This window comes from Podarcis bocagei, assembly GCF_964188305.1.
Source record: "Podarcis bocagei genome assembly, chromosome: 1".
Taxonomy (NCBI): Eukaryota; Metazoa; Chordata; class Lepidosauria; order Squamata; family Lacertidae; genus Podarcis; species Podarcis bocagei.
In genome coordinates this window covers 74,268,469-74,286,643 of record NC_138125.1, presented here as the reverse complement: position 1 = coordinate 74,286,643, position 18,175 = coordinate 74,268,469, and the positions used below count along the sequence as shown (strand labels likewise).

Sequence of the window (18,175 nt, the reverse complement as noted above, 5' to 3'; positions counted from 1 at the left end):
GCTTTTGAGCATGAAAGGCATGGAGGGTTTAAACCGACAACCCCATAATGTGATAACATGGAAAATTAGGTTTGTGCTTAGGGGATAATCATATGGCATGCAAATGTACAATGCAAGAAGTATCACGAGTCTATGAGAGCGTGGGGATTTAGTACAGTTCAAGGTTATTTTCTATCTTCTCATTGGAATTGTTTTAATTTAGTCCATGAAACCCTTTGTAATTATAGGCCATACATCCTTTCCCTCTTGGTATGTAAATAACATAGCTATAACCTATACTTCTTTATTGGCAATTACGACAACTTACCTTTTTAAAACAAATTTTTCTATCATTTCCTTTTCTGTAACTTGTTTGTTATTAAAGATTCCATTTTAAAAATTGGTGGGGAAAATGTGGCTAATAAACCAGACTGTTTTTATCCTAGGGTGGTCTGAAGGAAATATCATGTACTTGTGCAGTTACAGGATTCTATAAGTTAAATGTCTATTTTGCAAAGCCAGATCCAGGCAGAATGGTAGAGACTGGTTTTCATTTTTGCCTTTGTAGATGTTGTTCAGAACAAGGAAGCTGGAAACAAGCGGTTACCCCATAGCAGGAAAAGTCCAGTTGATAACTAGATCTGCAAAGCTCATGAATCTCCTTGATCCCATTCTTTTAACTGAGAAAAACTAACAGAAAAGCTGATTACTTTTTCTTGTAAAGCAAACTTTTGGACTTACTTTGGACTTGCTTTTCTGCAGAGGGGAGGGAATGTAAATTATAAGGCCCTATGTGTACCTTCCATTGCTCCCTGGATGGTTGGAAAAAGAACTCCAGCTCTTGACCAGCAATGGAGCTGGCAGGAAGTGAATCTGGTGAGTGAGGTTCTCCAGCATTCAGGAAACCCCTCTGAAAGATTCCACTTCATGCCAGTGGAGCAAGTGAGCCATGACAGCTCATTCTGGACTCGTTTCCTCCTCTGCAGGAAAACTGTTCTTTTATGTTAAATGGTATTTAAATTGTCTAAGTAAATAAATATGGGGATAGTAAAATATAAAAGCTTATGCTAGTATGAGGTGTTTGTTTCTCCATGCTAATATATGGTAAACTAAGCACCCCTAGTCTTCTACATCAGTGCTTTCCAAACAGTGCGTCAGCTGCAGTGTGTAGGTGTGTTGCGTGAATGCTCCCTGTGCTCCTCCCGGGGCTGGGAAGGGGTTAGTTTAAGCTCCTGTTTGCTAGTAAAACTAAATTACTGTGTCACAAAATGATGCACATTTAAAAAGTGTGTCACCAATATGAAAAGTTTGGAAAGCTCTGCTTTACATGCTTAGCTGCGAATAAGCCCCATTGAACTAATGAGGCTTTCTTCTGAGGTCGGTATGCACAGGAATGCACTATTAAATGCTGGCTGATTAAGAAGAAAAAGGAAGGTGACTATTTTGACAACCCTCACCTCATGTCTTTGATGTGACTGGGAACTAAACTGGACTCTGCCTATTGAGATCAAGCAGGCGCCTTCACTGTGCTCTTTTTGGTGCATTCCTGTTTAGAAAAGCCTTCCCAGATGCTTAGAAAGTTGAGGTCATTTCAGTCTGTTTTAGTACGTACTTTTAACTTTTGTATGTTTTAAAGTAAGGTTGGGAATTTTTCTTGATTTTACTATTTTATCTTTTGTAAACCACTTTGAGGGTTTTTTAAACAAGCAGTTTATAAATTTTATGAAAAAATAAGTAAAATAAACCGACAACTCTTTGAGATAACATGTTTAGGGAAGTTTTTAATGTTTGCTATTTTGTCGTCATCTTCTTCTTCTTCTTCTTCTTCTTCTTCTTCTTCTTCTTCTTCTTCTTCATATTCTGTTGGGAGCCGCCTAGAGTGGCTGGGGAAACCCAGCCAAATGGGCAGGGTATAAATAAATTGTTGTTGTTGTTGTTGTTGTTGATGATGTGCTGTATAGTGCACTCAAAAATTTACTGACTTGAATCCTAGTGTAAGTTAACCTAGGGAAAGTCATGGCAATAATGTTCCCCCCTTCCCCTCCCCAACAGTCACTTGCATTCCTCAAAAATCCTCCTTGGACAATGGGGAGGCCTTCTGTAAGAATGTGGGGTGGGGCATGGGGGGGCTGCTGTAGGGAAGAGAGAAGGGGAACGTCACTTCTGTGAACTCCATTAAGTTATCTTAAATTTTAAGCCAATGAAATCATTTTTCTCAGTTGGGAAAGAAAAACTTATTGGTGTGATCTAGCTTGAAGATGTTTTTTCCCTAAAGTTTTGCTGATTTAAGTCTAGATTTCTAGACTTTACGTTGCTGGTGGTTAATCAAAGTGCTGAATTATCGTGTTGTGGAAAATATTTCTTACAAGCAAAGCAGTGCTGGAGTCATATACCAAAGCAATCAGTGCTCTTTGTTTATAGCATTTTTTTCATTTTTATAGTAGATATGAAACAAAGTACGTGTTTCAGTGTCTGATAAATGGGACATGACACTAACCCTTAATTTCCTGGCCAGCAACACTTGAGCTAGTCGTTGGGAAAGCTCTGGCTACTGTTTGGGTGGGGGTGGGGAAAGGCACAGCTTGCAACTCTTTTGGTGCCTCTTTGATGCTGAGGAGCAGAGGCTGTAGCATCTGAGCTGGGGTGGCAGACTGTTCCCTTGTATCCCCCCCCCCTCTTGAAACATCTGCCCTGCTGAGAACTAATGGCACTTTAAGTGCAGTGGGAACTTTTCTGACAGCTCAAGAGTGGGTATGAAGGGAAGTGACACTAACTCTTGATTTAATCAACTGAGCTAGTTCTGGGTGCTTCCTTAGGAGCGCTCTGGCTGGCATTTTGTTCGGGGACAATAGGAAATGCCACTGTGGGTGTCAGAGTGCCTTCGTTCTGTTACCCTGGGTGAGGGCCAGGGAGTAGAGGAGTTTTTGGTGGGGCCTCCCTATGCAAAAGGTGGGTTGGTTTCATACGTCTTCCTGGTTTTCTCATGGCTTTAATGGGAATTTGAGGTGAGAATCCATTGGTTCATCTCACTATTGTGTATACTGACTGGCAGCAGCTCTCCAGGATTTCCCATAGGGTACTCTTCAGCCCTATCTGGAGATGCTGGGGATTGAACCTGCATTTTATAATTTAAGGTCTAAAAATTAAGCCAGATATGCAAGTTCATCAGATTAGACATTCAACTGGATCAATTAAACAGCTGATCAATCCAGTATTGCTCATCAATACATTATTACTATATTACAGTAGCCAGTACAGTGGTGCCTCGCAAGACGAAAAGAATTCGTTCCGCGAGTCTTTTCGTCTTGCGATGTTTTTCGTCTTGCGAAGCACGGTCCGTCGCAACTGCGCCTCTTCAAGCGGTTTTTTAAAAAAAGCGCAAGACGTTTTCGTCTTGCGAAGCAAGCCCATAGTGAAATTCGTCTAGCGAAGCAACGCAAAACCGAAAAACCCTTTCGTCTAGCGAGTTTTTCGTCTTGCGAGGCATTCGTCTTGCGGGGCACCACTGTACTTTGTCAAAGATACCTATAATTTATCCATATATTTAATATATTGTCAGGCTGTGTATATTACTGAAGACAATGACTTGGATCCAGAGTAGTTCTTTCATGAATAAGAGAACTCCTTTCACCTTCCACTTTTCCCAGGCATTCAGGAGAGCTATAAGCAAATAGAAGAAGGGATTAAGTATCTCAAGTACCTTATTTAGGCAGTATAATGGAATTGCCTAAAGTAGCATATTGGATCCCAGCCCTTGTAAATTTTGAGTTTATAGTTTAAAATAATTGAAGGTTGGTTGTGATAGATAAACACGTTATAAATTACTGTTTGCATAGATTTGCAACACATATTTTGTGTGTGCTCCTGGTGATTTAATAACTTCAATACAGTACCTACTCCTGGGATGGAAGCTCTCAAAATTATGAATCTAATTACATATTTTTGTGTGCATTTAAAAAAATCAAATGGGAACTTTTTTGATATATATCTGGAAAGCTAATTAACAGACAAAAGAGAAGTGTAGGAATGTGTAGAGAAAAGGTGTTTTGTGTTATGTCTGATTTAACCTGCCCAGACATGGAAATATGCAGCCAGTTGCAAGTCTTCTCTTCCCCGTACTCAGCAATCTATTGAGTCCTGTTAAAAAGGTATTTAGCAGTTAACCTTGAGCCATGCAGGAATAATTAACCAACGGGAAAGGACAGAATTTGAATAGCGCTTGCTGGTGAAAAGAGCAACAGCTGACCTCCAAAGCCAGGTGTATCTTACTGGAATGTACTTCAACCAGATTAAATAGCTGTTCAAAGTATAGGATGCTAATTGAAATATTTTGAGGACCAGTGAAGGAATTTAGGCAGAACTGATTGCCATTTTTGGTGCTTTATTTAAGAGCTATTGTTAGAGACTGTTTAAATATAGCTCTTAAGGAGATGGAACTATCTCCATTGCTGGTATTTGGAGGGATTTTACTGTTGTTGTTTCCAGTAGATACGGAACAGGTTTTGCTAGCTACATAGCGTACTTTGAATATTTAATTTCTTCTTCTATTTGCTTATAGCTTTTCTGGATGCATTTTGTCACCCTCTTAGATATATTCAGATGATCTCTATGAGCCGTGCACTCTCACGATCTTTGTTGTTGCACGAACGGAGAAACAAGCCATGAAGAACAAGAAGAATTTCTTGTTATGTTCTAACTCAGGGAACTTGCTAATTTGTTCAAGACCACCAAGGATATAAAGCTGTGGTTTAAAGGTGGCTTACTAAACCTGACTTGTTTAGTAACTACCGACCTTAGTTCTCAGTTACAGTCATACCTCGAGTTGAATGTGCTTCGGGTTGAGCGTGTTCGAGTTGCGCTCCGCGGCAACCCAGAAGTAACGGAGCGCGTTACTTCCAGGTTTCGCCGCTTGCGCATGCGCAGACGCTCAAAATGATGTCATGCGCGGAAGTGGTGAAACGCGACATGTGCCGACGCGCCGTTGCATCTTGTGTTCTGTTTGGGATGCGAAGGGGGCTCCGGAATGGATCCTGTTCGCATCCCGAGGTACCACTGTATTATATGCTGCACAGCTATGATTAACTGTGGCCTTCTGGTTTGTTCCCATTTGTGCACAGGGGCTGCATACCCGTCACACAGCTCATGCATATGCTGTCTAAAAAACATGTTTCATGCAAATAGGCAGTGTGGTCAGAATCCAAAGACCTACTTTAGGAATGCCCCAGAGCTTAAAGATAGCTGGTGTGATGTTCCCCAATTTTTTTCTTTGAAGAGTAAGCGACCAGGCCAATTGTTTTCGAAAGTCCCTTCAGTTTTTCTGCCACGGAGAGTTCAAGAGATGCCAAAATACCAGCTCAGGGACTAGGAGATTCCTTCTTCACAAGTGTCATTTTAGGGTTATATCTTTGTAGGAAGAATACAATTGTGAATGGCTATGAAAGCATAGGAGAGCCTTATGTACAGTACTACTGAACACTGACAAACTTTCCCTGAGATTACATTATAGGTCAATAACACACCAGTCTCATCAGTGGAGATCATTTGTACAATAGCTTTAGCTAGTTTTAAATTTTGTTCAGTAAAAGTCAAAACTATATTGGGGAAATAAATGTTGACAGCAACATTTCTTATTGCTAGAGCTGTTTACTTTCTATGTACTGATTGTACAGCATAACATTGAGTGTGTGGTATAGAATTTATCTCTTGGAATGTTTGTTTATTTTTTTGAGACAAGACTCTGTTTCTCCTGCCTGTACAAAAAAAATGTAACCGGTGTTCAATATGGGAGCAAGCATTTGGTGGTGATGATAGAAACACAATTTTTTTGTTTCTATTAAATATCAGAAGTGTATGTAACAAATGATGTCCTTATTTTGGACTTAAATGGGATAGTAGATCTCTCATAGATTCAATAAGCCTGTGACCAGAGAGATAAAAGGATCTAATGTTCCTGCTGCACTGCAGGAAATATGATCTCTTTGTAAGATCAGCAACTGGGCAGAGCAAATATTTTTGAAAAGTTGTAATTTTCTCAGAGTTGTCCTTGCTTTGGTATTAAATTACATTCTGATTTTCCTTTCAGCCACAACCAGCAGACCACAACATTTAGGCATCCTGTGACTGGCCAGTTTTCCCCAGAAAACGTTGAGTTTATTTTACAAGAGGAGTAAGTAGATTGATCAGTCTTACTACTTTTTACAAAATAGGATGCGTTGTAAACATTTGAATTTTTGTGTTGCAAGATAAACGCAAACATGTACAACTAAAATACATTATTTATCAACATTATTCCCAACTACAAATTTACCTTCTGCATTGATACTAAAAAGTTTTTTAGAAATAGTAACTTTAGAGAATCAGAAATTTTTCTGAAGTCAAAGATTATGGTCAGGGTCTTAGGCTTTTGTGGACAACTCTCAAGGAGCCAGAGCAAACCCACAAACCTGTGTGCTCCTCCTTCTTCCCTCCTTCTCTCACACAGCCAGGAAAAGAAATTCTGCCAAGTTTAGTTTCACTTTTAAGAATCCCTGCTTAGCATTGCATTCAAACCTGAGGGTCCTGGTTTAAAACAGTCTAGGTAGTTTACAGCTTCATAAACCATGAAACAGCCTTACTGTGAAACTATGGAGTTAGTTTAAATCCAGGATGCCTGGTTTAAAATAATATTACCCCAAGATTCTTTAAAAATGAAACTAAACTCTGTGAAAGTCATTCTCCTGGCTGCACAGGAGGAGGAGAGGGGAAAGGAGGAGCTAGTAATCCTGAAGTTTGTCAAGGCTCATTGAGGTTCATTCACATAGATCTAAATAATGGCTGTGGAACATCAAGCCCAAGGGCCAAATCCAGGCTTCTCTGTCTGACCTTTGGGATTCTCCCCAGGCCACATCCTCTTTCTACAGGCCACAACACTCAACTGCCATCTTCCACATTCCCCTAAGTGTTTTTGTATGGAATATGCCTTTGAACACTGACAATGCATCTTGCTTGCCTAGATGGATGATAGCAAGGAGTGTTAGAGTGTGTGTCAAAACTCGTCTGCTGCACAAAGGTAACCTTTATTTGTATTGTGCATCCACTTCTGACTCTGGCCTTTCCCACCACTGGCATGTGGCCCCTTGGAGCTTTGCCATAAATAGAGAGAGATCATATCACTTCAATGCTGCTACAGAAACACATCTAATAACTTTGCTTGGTCCACAATTAATTGCTGAAGTTCTGCAACTTTTCCTACAGTTCTACAGTCACAGTCAATATCTAGTATTTCAGTCCAACAGCTGATTAGCTAGTGACCAATTACTTGATATAGGTCTCTTTTTTAAACCATTTATTCCAGAAACATAAGATATACTTCATATAGTAAATTTTATCCAGTCTTTCACATACTGCTTCTTACTTCACACTGTGTTCTAGTCACTTGAAAGGGCATGGAAGAGTGACAATCCTATCCAGAAGGCTTGCAGTATACCACAGATTGATAAAATAGGGATGGCAGAAGATGTTAAAAATTGATAATGAGACAATGACTGCCGGTGAACTCAGCCAGAACTCCTAGAGATACCTCTTTTCATCTCTCAGATCTCTCACTAGTTGAAAATGTGAAAGGCTCAAGGTTGCTTTTTGGAGGAAGGATATCATCTTTATCTGTATCTTTATTTCAGTGAAACTTTTTGAGATTCTTGCGATGAAGCTGGTAAAATTTTGGATGGACAAGGTAGCTGTTAGGTAAATTTGTAGCTGGTTGATTGACCAAACCCAGAGAGTACTCGCTTTCTGGTTTCTCGTCATCCTGGAAAAAAGTGGCAATTAGCATTTTGCTGCAGGGTTCAATCCTAGGCCCTTTGTTCAACATCTTTGTAAATGACTTGGACAAAGAAATTGAGGCGATGCTCATCAAATTTGCAGATGATGAAATTGGGAGGAGTAGCTAATGCCGCAGAAGACAGAATTGGGGTGACATTAACAGATTGAAGAACTGAGCCAAGGCTAACAAAAAGAATTGCCATTGAAACAAACATCAGACAGGAATAACCAACTGCACAAATATAATATGGGGGACACCTGACTTGCTAATAGTGTATCTGAAAAGGATCAAACATGAGTCAACAGTGTGCTGCAGCAGTAAAAAAAAAACCCTAATATTATTCTAGGATGCATCAACAGAAGTAAAAATCCTACTCTATTCTGCCTTGGTCACACCCTACCTGGAAAACTGTGTCCAGTTCTGGGAGCTGCAATTTAAGGACAAGCTGGAAGGGAGGGCAGCCAAGATGATCAAGGGTCTGGAAACCAAGCCTTTATGAGGAATGGTTGAGAGATTTGGGTATATTTAGTCTGGAAAAGCGGAGACTGAGGGTGAAGCTACACACAGAGGAAAAAAATGCTATAAATAAGTCAAAAATTAGATCATTATCGCAAAATAAAAAAACCTCTATGAAGGTTTGTATTCCTTCCAGCTGTACAGTTCCTTGGTTTTATGATTTAGCAAGGAACTGCAGGAAAGAAACTTTTGAGTGCAATCTATCAGGAAATTTGCCGCAGAAACTCCAGTGAAATTAATTAATGGAAAGTGTGTAAAAGGTGCAGATATTAGCTGAGAAAGACAAATGTATTATCTGGGTATAGATGCATCTGACAGCATAATAATTTTCAAAGTGTTTATTTGCCAAATAGAATTCTTTATGTAAATCACCATACGTATGTTCTCTCTTGGCAGTGAATGAATAAGATAGCAAAATACTAAAAATATCTTTTTCCTCTGATGTAGAGAAAAGAAGACAGCAACTGTTATAGCATATGCTAATATATAAATTATTCAAAAAGGTCATCAACTTTGTTTGAGACTATTATTAAAGAGCTCTGAATCTTCCACTTTCTGAAACTCAGCCTTCCTACAAAGTCTAAATGGAAGGCATCCATACCAATTGTGGGGTGTGAATTAATTTGCTTTTAGTGTTAGCTTTTGATCATTGTTCTAAGCCACCCTGGGATATTGTGAGAGGAAGGACAAGGTAGAATAAATAAAAATAAAGCGAATTCTTAAATAGTGCACATGCAAGCATCTAATATTGCAAAACCTTTTAATGAAACTGCCTTTTTTTGAAGGGTGGAATCAGCTTAACAGTTGGGTGCTAAAAATATAATTAATCCCAAGTAGATGTTGGAGGCCGACCTGTGCCTGTCTTGAATGAAACCATGAAGCTGATTGCCATGTTCACTAGCTGTTTTCGTCTGATAGGTTGCTCTTTTGTAGGAGAAATAATGAACAATGACCCAAGAATTGCTGTTACCTACCTATTTCGCTCATTCTTTCATTGAATATCAGTGACAGCCACATAAACATTCAGGACAGCCAATTTGTCAGAGCTCCCCTTTGGCTGTGTTAAAGGTAGATAAGAAGTTGTAAGGTTTCTGTGCAGCAATATATTGCACAGTATAGCCGCATTCAGCTGTGCTCTTAGGCTCAACCTTCTGTTCTTTATGTTGCTAATTTGAGTCCTCTTTTTTCCTTTTACAAATTGTGCAGGTTGTTTAACAAACTCTGTTGTCTGATGCTTTAAAATTAGTATGGTATGAGCACTTTGGTTTAGATGAATAGGAGTCATTGTTGGTATAAAATAAAACAGAAAACCCCACCACATTCATTCATGCATAACTACATTTTCTTCCATATTCTGACACTTTCTCTAAGCTATAGTATTTTTCTCTTTTAAAAATGGGGATAGATCCTAGCAAGCAAAGAAACTGTTTTAAATTAACACTTGTAAGGCGCATGTTACTTCTGGCACAACTAATGTATCATGTTTTTACTTGCATGTGAGCCTATGTACACCAAAAGACTAAAGTAACTTATTATAAAATTGGTTTTGACAACTGTCATTAAATGTAAAAGAATGCACTCATCTATTCTCACATGTCTCTATAATTTGCGAAGGTAGTGAAAATTTATTCTCTTAATGTATAAAACCCTAATTAAGGTTTATTAAATAGATGTGTTCAGTTAAAATTGACTTTGTTAACTAGCGTGTTATGACTTGATTCTGCAAGAGATAATTAACTTAATGTGGCAACCTTTTTCTGTTGGCAAAATTGAGCATCTTCCTTGTCCTCCAGAGACCTTGTCCCTTTAAACTGCTTTTATTCCTCTGAGTCTAAATAATACTTCATTGTTTTCTGTTTGTTTTTCCTGGCCCCCTTCTATGACATAAACAACCAAATCTCCTGTGGCATAATGGCATATAGCTTTGTTCAAAAACTGCTGTGTGGGTTTGATTTCTAATTAATATGCAGAGCTAGCAAAATGTGTTTACTGATACTGACATATCATTCTTTCCTTTTCACCTTAGTCAGTTTGAAACCAACCAAGTCAAATTCAGAGTAGACCCACTTAAATCAAAAGACATGACTAGTGTAAGTCCATTGATTTCAGTGAGTCTACTCTGAGTATGACCCATTTATTTATTATGAAAATAAAGCTGCATGATATAAAATAGACCTTGAAAGTTTGTACTACATTACTGGAATATTAATCAAGCACAACCATTCTTCAGCTAGGATGCAATGAACCTTGTGCTGATTCAGTCCCATTCATTCCCCACTTACGTGATGAGTTTTCCTCTTGCACTTCTGGTTTTGTGGCATACCATGGTTTGCTTGTACAACACTAGACTGAAAAACAACATTCAAACTGGTAGTTTCCAATTCTAATTTGCAGGCAGGTTATGGTTTGCTCAAACCATTGTTTTCTGGTTTGCATGTAACTGGCACATATGACACTAAGTCAAGTTGTATGATTTGTTTAAAACTTCCCCAACTTGGTGCTCTCCAGAAGTTGTTGAACTACAGCTCCCATCGGTCCCAACCAGCATGGTCAATGGTCATGGATAATGGGAGTTGTAGTTCAAAATATCTGAAGGGTGCGGGAGGGGAGGCTTGTTTAAACCATAATGTGCAAAAGCTGTGTTCTGGATCACAGCTCAAGCACTCCCATTTCGTTCAGGGAACAACAGGTGATAGCCTTTGGCTTCGTGTGCCATCCAAACATGCTTCCCCCCCCCCAAAGAAACTATGATTGGGAAGCCAAGGTTTGTCTGAACCTGCTCAAGGGCTACCTAAATGTGAGGCACGAAACACTTCTTGGCAATCAGGAACACCATGTGGGCTCATGCACTTCCACCTGTCTTGTAATCCAACTGTAGTTTTCCACAACATTCAGATCAGACAAACAATGGTAACTGGATTTGCCTCCAAACCATGTTTTGAAACAATGAAAGTCAAGAAGAAATGGGTTTGCGAACCATTATTTTGAGGCAATTCTGGTTAGTTTGTCTTTCATATCCTCCAAGTCTCCCTGTTTTCCAGGGACAGTCCTGGAATTATGAAAGCCATCTTGGCTTCTGATTTGATCCCAAAATGTCGCTATTTCCCCTGCCAGTGCTGCCGCTGCCAAGCTCAAGGAGGGGGAGCTGGCACTTGTCCCAAGCGGTGGCAAGGGAGCATCCCGTTGCCTCTCTGCTGCTGTCAGCCTCCTCCCTTAGGCAGCTTGTAGTGGCTGCTTTCTTTGATTTTTCGAAAAATGCCTTGTGTGTCTGCATTTAATCTTGCCACCTTCTAACATTTATTTATTGGTGTGTGTTTTTCTTTTTGCAAATCTACCAAAGAATAATAATTTTTTTAAAAGAAAAACACCAATCAATAAATTTACTCTGTTGTGATGTCCAGATTGGACACACTAAAGACCATACCCTCCAACATACTTCAGATGAAAATAGGGACATTTCCCACTCCTCCTCAACTCCCCCCCCCCATTTTGTCCCCACCCATGGAGCATTTCCTATCAGAAGAAGGGTGAGTGCCACCAGCATTACACCAACAGGACACAGCATACACACCCTCCACCGTCCTGAGAAAACCCCTTAATCATTGAACCTGAAGCAGGCCATTGTTGCTGCTACTGTCTCCAGTATTTACAATGATCACGACAAAAGTAATTTATTTATTCAGTCAAATATTTTAAACAGTTCCATACCAGATAATTTATACGAACTTTGAATAAGCTTGCTCATTTATGCTGGTTTGGCATACCACCACCACCACCACTGCTACAGATACCAGGTTAGATTTTAATGAGAAATGTCAGCATAACATTACTGCCCTAGTAGATTAGTGGTGGTGCATGGCAAAGTTAGTTCTGAAACATGAGGAGCAAGCTCTTTTACTCTGAAAAAGAAACACCCACCCACCCACCTCTGACCTTGTAAAGAGGCAGATACCGACTTTCATAGTAGGAAGTGAAATAAGAAATCCTATTTTTCTTTCTGTGCACAGCAAGGAAAACACAATGGGCAGATGTCAAAGGAAGAAGCTGAGTATGCTCATCGTGTTTAGCATATAGATGTGATATTAAAATGTGCCATTTATTAAGTGTAATGAGCTATAACAACAGTTAGAAAGCTCCTCCCCTACTGTGTGCTGAGTTTTCATCCTTCATAAAAATTCATAGTATTCCATTTAAAGAATTAGCTGCTTTCATTCCCTGAACATAAAGGCAAACATGATCTTATATTTAACATTCCTTCAGTAAAATAGGGCAAGTTTGTGTTTTGGTTATTAGCATGTTTTTGTATGTCAGTGAATTGTACTGTTCAGCTTCCAAAAAACACACACACTCCACTATTAGAAATTGGAATAAAATTTTCTTTTAAATTAAAATTCCACCCTTGCCATCATTAAGTTGGCTGGAATTTTCTTCTCATCTGTCTATCCTTTCAGTAGAAATTCTTAGTTTTATATTTATTCTATAAAATGAAATATTTGTCATAACAATGGGGATGCTCTGGGAAGAGGGAAGCTATAAGAATGGTTTCATATCTGCAGGAAAAATCAAGAGTCTTGATATAGTTAATGGAAAAATGAAGAGGCAACATGATCAGTCTTACAAATATGAATGTGGGAAATCACACACTTGTCTGTTATCTCCTGGCATTCAGAGACTTGGCAGCTAAAGGCATTTATTTCACTTGCTGATTTTCCAGTTTCTAGGCTGCCCCAGTATGAAAGCTTATGTGTATATGTGTGTGTGTGTTCCCAGCTTTCTAATGCAAATAAACACGCTTCAGTTTTTGTAGTAGAAATTTATAAGACAGACACCAGCAGAAAAGTGTGCTTTACTTTTTAAGTTTGACATGTAGAGGATCATGTAGTCAAGATGATATTGTGAGTCAGTAAGTCAGCTTCCCTGTTTTGTACTTGCTGGAGTGCCAATTGCTAATGGTAAGGGAAATATTGGGAAATATTGGAACAAGATGGAGACAGAATAAAATTGCAGAGCTTTGAAAAATTGAAAAACAAAGTGCGAGATTGGCTCCATTATTATCAAATAATGGAGGCTTACAATTTGGACAAAAAAGTTGGTTTCCAGGTGGAAAAATCAAAATTGGAAACAGAATTGTTGGATCCAAAAATTAAGAATTTATCAAGAATGTATAACTTGCTGTTGAAAAGGAATACTCAGGATGAAACGGTGAAATCAGCTATGATTAAATGGGCACAAGATGTTGGACATAACATAATGATGGCTGACTGGGAACAGTTATGGACCACAGGTATGAAATTCACGGCATGTAATGCCTTAAGAGAAAATTTAATGAAAATGATTTATAGGTGGTACATGACACCAGTCAAGCTTGCAAAAATTTGCCATTTGCCCGACAATAAATGTTGGAAATGTAATGAGACTGAAGGTACACTTTTTCACCTTTGGTGGACATGCCCAAGGATTAAGACATTCTGGGAGATGATTTATAACAAAATGAAAAAGATATTTAAATATACTTTTCTGAAGAAACCAGAGGCCTTTCTCCTGGGCATGGTCGGCCAATTGGTGCCAAAGAAGGACAGAACTTTTTTTATGTATGCAACAACAGCAGCAAGAATACTTATCGCGAAGTATTGGAAGACACAAGATTTACCCACCCAGGAAGAATGGCAGATGAAGTTGATGGACTATATGGAACTGGCGGAAATGACTGGCAGAATCCGAGACCAGGGAGAAGAGTCGGTGGAAGAAGACTGGAAAAAGTTTAAAGACTATTTACAGAAATATTGTAAAATTAATGAATGTTAGAAAAATGTTGGAATGAAGTTATATGGCTTTAGTAGAAATGTTATAAGGAATTAAGTATAGATAGATTAATAGAGTATTAAAGGGAAAAATAAGGTTAGAATGTGTTAAGATAATTATAGGATAGAAAACAGAGGAAGATGGAAAGGAATTGCTGAAACAATTAATAGAAGTGGAATACAAAAAGGGAGGTGTGAGGAGGTCGTGGAAATAAGTGAATGAAAGATAAGATATTGAAATTGGATTGTGTTTTAAATGGTTTTTGTTTTGTTTTGTTAGTTGTTTGTGTTAGTGTTTTGTAGCGTTTTTTGTATTGTTGTATTGTGTGTTTTTTTTGTTTTCTGTAGAGTTGTGTTTAAACTGTTGAAAAATTAATAAATATTTTTTTAAAAAAAAATTGCTAATGGTAAGAACATTCAATTTCCATGGCTCAGGAATTGGACCTAGCTCGAAATTTCTTGCCCATGATAGCCTTGGTTATTGCTTGCAATGTGAAATCATCTGAGCAACCACTAACTGAAACACCTAAGTGAACTAGGTCTCATGCTGAAATGAATCCTGAATGGTTGATGTTTTATTTAATACTGGCTTTGCATTAACTAGTAGCAACAAAAACTCATGTGGCACTCACTGACCTCATCTCTAAAGTAGGCGCTGCTTACCTGCTCCTGTTCCCTTAATTAGTTTTCTTAACTTATTTAATTTATTTTTTATAACATTGATGTGTGGTTTTAGCTGTATCCTCTTAACAATAACTATTATTATTATTATTATTATTATTATTATTATTATTATTATTATTATTATTTCTATACTGCCCTTCATCCAAAGATCACACAGTGGTTTACAATATTAAAACACAGAAATACATACCATAATAACAAACAAAAACAATACCCCCCCAGTTTAAAAATCACAGAGTTTGTTTAATTAGCCAATGACCTGGGAGAAGAGGAAAGGTTTTGCCCGGCACCTAATAATATGTAAGGCATCAGGCAAACCTCCCAGGGAAGGCATTCCACCAGCAGGGCACCACTGCAGAAAACACACATTCTCTGGTTGCTGCCCTCTGGACCTCTTGCATATGAAGCATATGAAGAGGCATATGAAGAAGGGCCCCAGATGTTGACTGCAGGCTCTGGGTTGGTTCATATGGGGAGAAGCAGTCCTTAATGTATTGCGGTCCTCAGCCATTTAAAGTTTTAGAGGTCAAAATCAGCACTTAGATTTGGACCCAAAAACTAATTGGCAGCCAGTGCAGTTGGATCAGGATTGACATTATATGCTCAAACCGTCTTTCCGCGGTGAGCAACCTGGCCACTGAATTCTGCACCATCTTCAGAGGCAGCCCACTTATAACGTGTTGCAGTAATCTAACCTAGAGGTTACCAGGGCATAGACAACAAAAGTTAGGCTATCCTTATCCAGATAGGTGTGCAGCTGGGCCACCAGCTGAAACTGATTGAAAGCCCTGATGATTGGCCATGCTGGCTGGGTACTGATGGAAGTTGTAGTCCAACAACATCTGAGGAGAGCTACAGGTTTGCCACCCCTGCTCTGCCTACTGACTGTGTTGGTTCTCATTTCAGCCTCTGCACACTCAGGCGCTCTTAACCTTGTGGCCCTTTATCTCCACACATCCTTGGCCGCCTGTGACACAGGATTGGCCACTAGGGGTACCACTATCCCCCGGAACAGGTGCTTCATCAGGAAGGAGACTACCTCCTCCAGGTTGTTGTCAGAGCTGAGAGTGAGCTTGACCAGGAAGTAGTTGCTAGCCCAAACTGGGTAGGACCCCAGGCTTGTGTAATGCCTGAAGCTGGTGTTGGCCTGATGTTCCCCTCTTGGGTCCTGTTCAGTTGCATGAAATAACTAAATAAAAATTTCTTGCACTCTGCAGAAAATTACAGTTACTGACTGTATCAGCTTATTCTGCTCTTAAAATCATTTCACTGTATAAATGTGTTAAATATGATGTAACTAAATTAATGCACATCTGTTAGCTGAACTATAGAAGATAGTGTTTAGATTGCAGGACAGACTTAATGAGCATGCTTCTGTTAGCAGTGATATCTGTAATAAAAGCTGTTGTAAGTGAACAGTTTACTTCATTGGCGCAAGTGTAGAAAAGCTCACAAGTTCTATCTATCCTTTTGTGGCATGCTTATACAAGAGCAAAAGGCCCCCAGGGGTGGGGGAGCTTAAATATGTCATAAATGCCCTATTCTTTTTTTCCTAGGCAAAATTCACTTATGTCCAAGCATCGGATAAACCAAAGACCCTCAAGCATGGTCAGTGAAACATCTACTGCAGTGACTACATCCACTGTAGATACAAAACCTGGCTCCAAGGTAAGACACATACCCGCCCCCCTTATTCTGAAATGTGAACAGTATCAAGGACTGAGCTTAGCCCTTGGGCAAGGTGATCATTGCACTTCATTAGATCTGCACAGATATGGCACATCAGTCATTTTGAGGTCATACAGTGATTCATGGCTGAGTTAAGATTTGAGCTAGAAGCTTCCTGTTTCTCTTAACCACTGTGGTACATGTTCTCTATTTCATTGCTTTCAGTTTTTTCTTTCACACTGTTTACCTGGACAATATCAGCTTTAAGCATTTCTTTTAAATCATTTTAAAAAATTATATACTGTATCATGGTGTTTGGCTGCACCATTCATTATATTGGACAGTGTCATTTTATAAAGCTGCTCTGATAACAGAAATTAAAGGGAACCCCTTATGGACTAGGGAGCTCTGTATATGTATAATTGGTTGTGGTAGATTTTCTTGATGGACTGTTGTTGTTTGCATAATATGTTTGGGAGGAGTTTGAGAAGGAAGGGCACGGGTGATGCCATCCCAGTTTCAGTGATCATGGGTAGTGGGAGTTGTAGCCATGGCGATAGGTTACCACGGAAGATGGGGACAAACCTATGTACGCCTTGTTCCTTGCTCCCACCACTGCCATGGGCTGGTTCCTGGTTGCTTATCTGCTGTGCTCACTGACCTGTTATCCATTATTTGTTCCTGGATTAGAGTGCTGATCTGGCGTGTATTACTGAGCCCTGGGTGGGTGTGCTGGGAGGAGTTGATCTGACCCGGCTGCACCCACCTGGATACTCAATGCCGCATAAGCATTGGCTTGCAGGAACTGGGGATGGAATGGAAGAGAGGAGTGACTATGGTCCGTAGAACTTCCATCACCAGGAACACCCTCTGTCTTGGAGCTTACTGTGAGGTCCTGCACCTGGTATCATGCCAAGGACACAGTGATCTATAGTTCTTGCTAGTGTACTGTCCACCCTGCTGTCCAGCAGCTTCTGTGACTGAGCTGGCAGAGGTGGTCTTGTATGTGGTGTTTGATGAATATCCATATTGAAGCTACCTTGGTTGTTCTGGCTCATGACTTCATAGCTTCCATGACAACCATGAGGCTGTCTCAGGTTGTCACTCATCTGACACATAGTGCAGAGCAAAGTATTGATTTCAGTTTTTGCTCCAGAGGGAGGAAGGCATGGTCTGGAAACAGGGGTGTAGATGTCACCCTATTTTCATGATGAGGTTGTACTTGTAGCTTCAGTCATTCCCTGCAGGGGTGGTAGATAGATTATGATGATCTACTCCTGGATACCAATGGAATCCAATAGATTTTTGTCATGCTGTGGAACAGCGAGATGGATCAGGCCAGCACTTTACCCAGCTAATTGAAATAATTGCACCAGCTGCCATTTAGCTACTGGACTAAGTTCAAGGTGCTGATTTTGGTGTATAAAGCACTATTTTAGAAACTGGAAAAGTTTTTAGTTGCATTTTCCTTCAAAACAAAACAAAAAACATGTAAAGATCATTACTAGGATACTCCTCCAAGTCCCACTCTTGTGTAGCTCTTGTTGAGGCATAAAGTATCATTTTGCTCATTTCCAAGCAGTACTATTCAAATGATTGTATGTTTGTGTAGTTGAAACAGCTAGTGGGGTCAAGTATGGCTTATTGTTTCTTAATTTGGTATGCCCCTGAGGTGAAGAGCTGTAAAGATTGTTGCATGCTGATATGGCTCTAGTTCCTTTCTTCT

At 39.5% G+C, this 18,175-nt stretch overlaps 1 protein-coding gene across 15 annotated transcripts in view; it reads left to right on the top strand.

Moving 5' to 3' along the window:
* PLEKHA7 (pleckstrin homology domain containing A7) overlaps window positions 1-18,175 on the top strand; it is a 165,891-nt gene that overhangs the window by 77,978 nt on the left and 69,738 nt on the right. For 13 of the 15 annotated variants that reach the window (XM_081204560.1, XM_081204563.1, XM_081204556.1 and 10 more), the window contains 2 exons: window positions 6,062-6,145; window positions 16,338-16,449. In XM_081204560.1, the coding sequence (XP_081060686.1) occupies window positions 6,062-6,145; window positions 16,338-16,449 (196 nt within the window). The remainder of the gene's footprint in view (window positions 1-6,061; window positions 6,146-16,337; window positions 16,450-18,175) is intronic. The other 2 variants (XM_081204567.1, XM_081204557.1) reach the window with 1 other exon arrangement.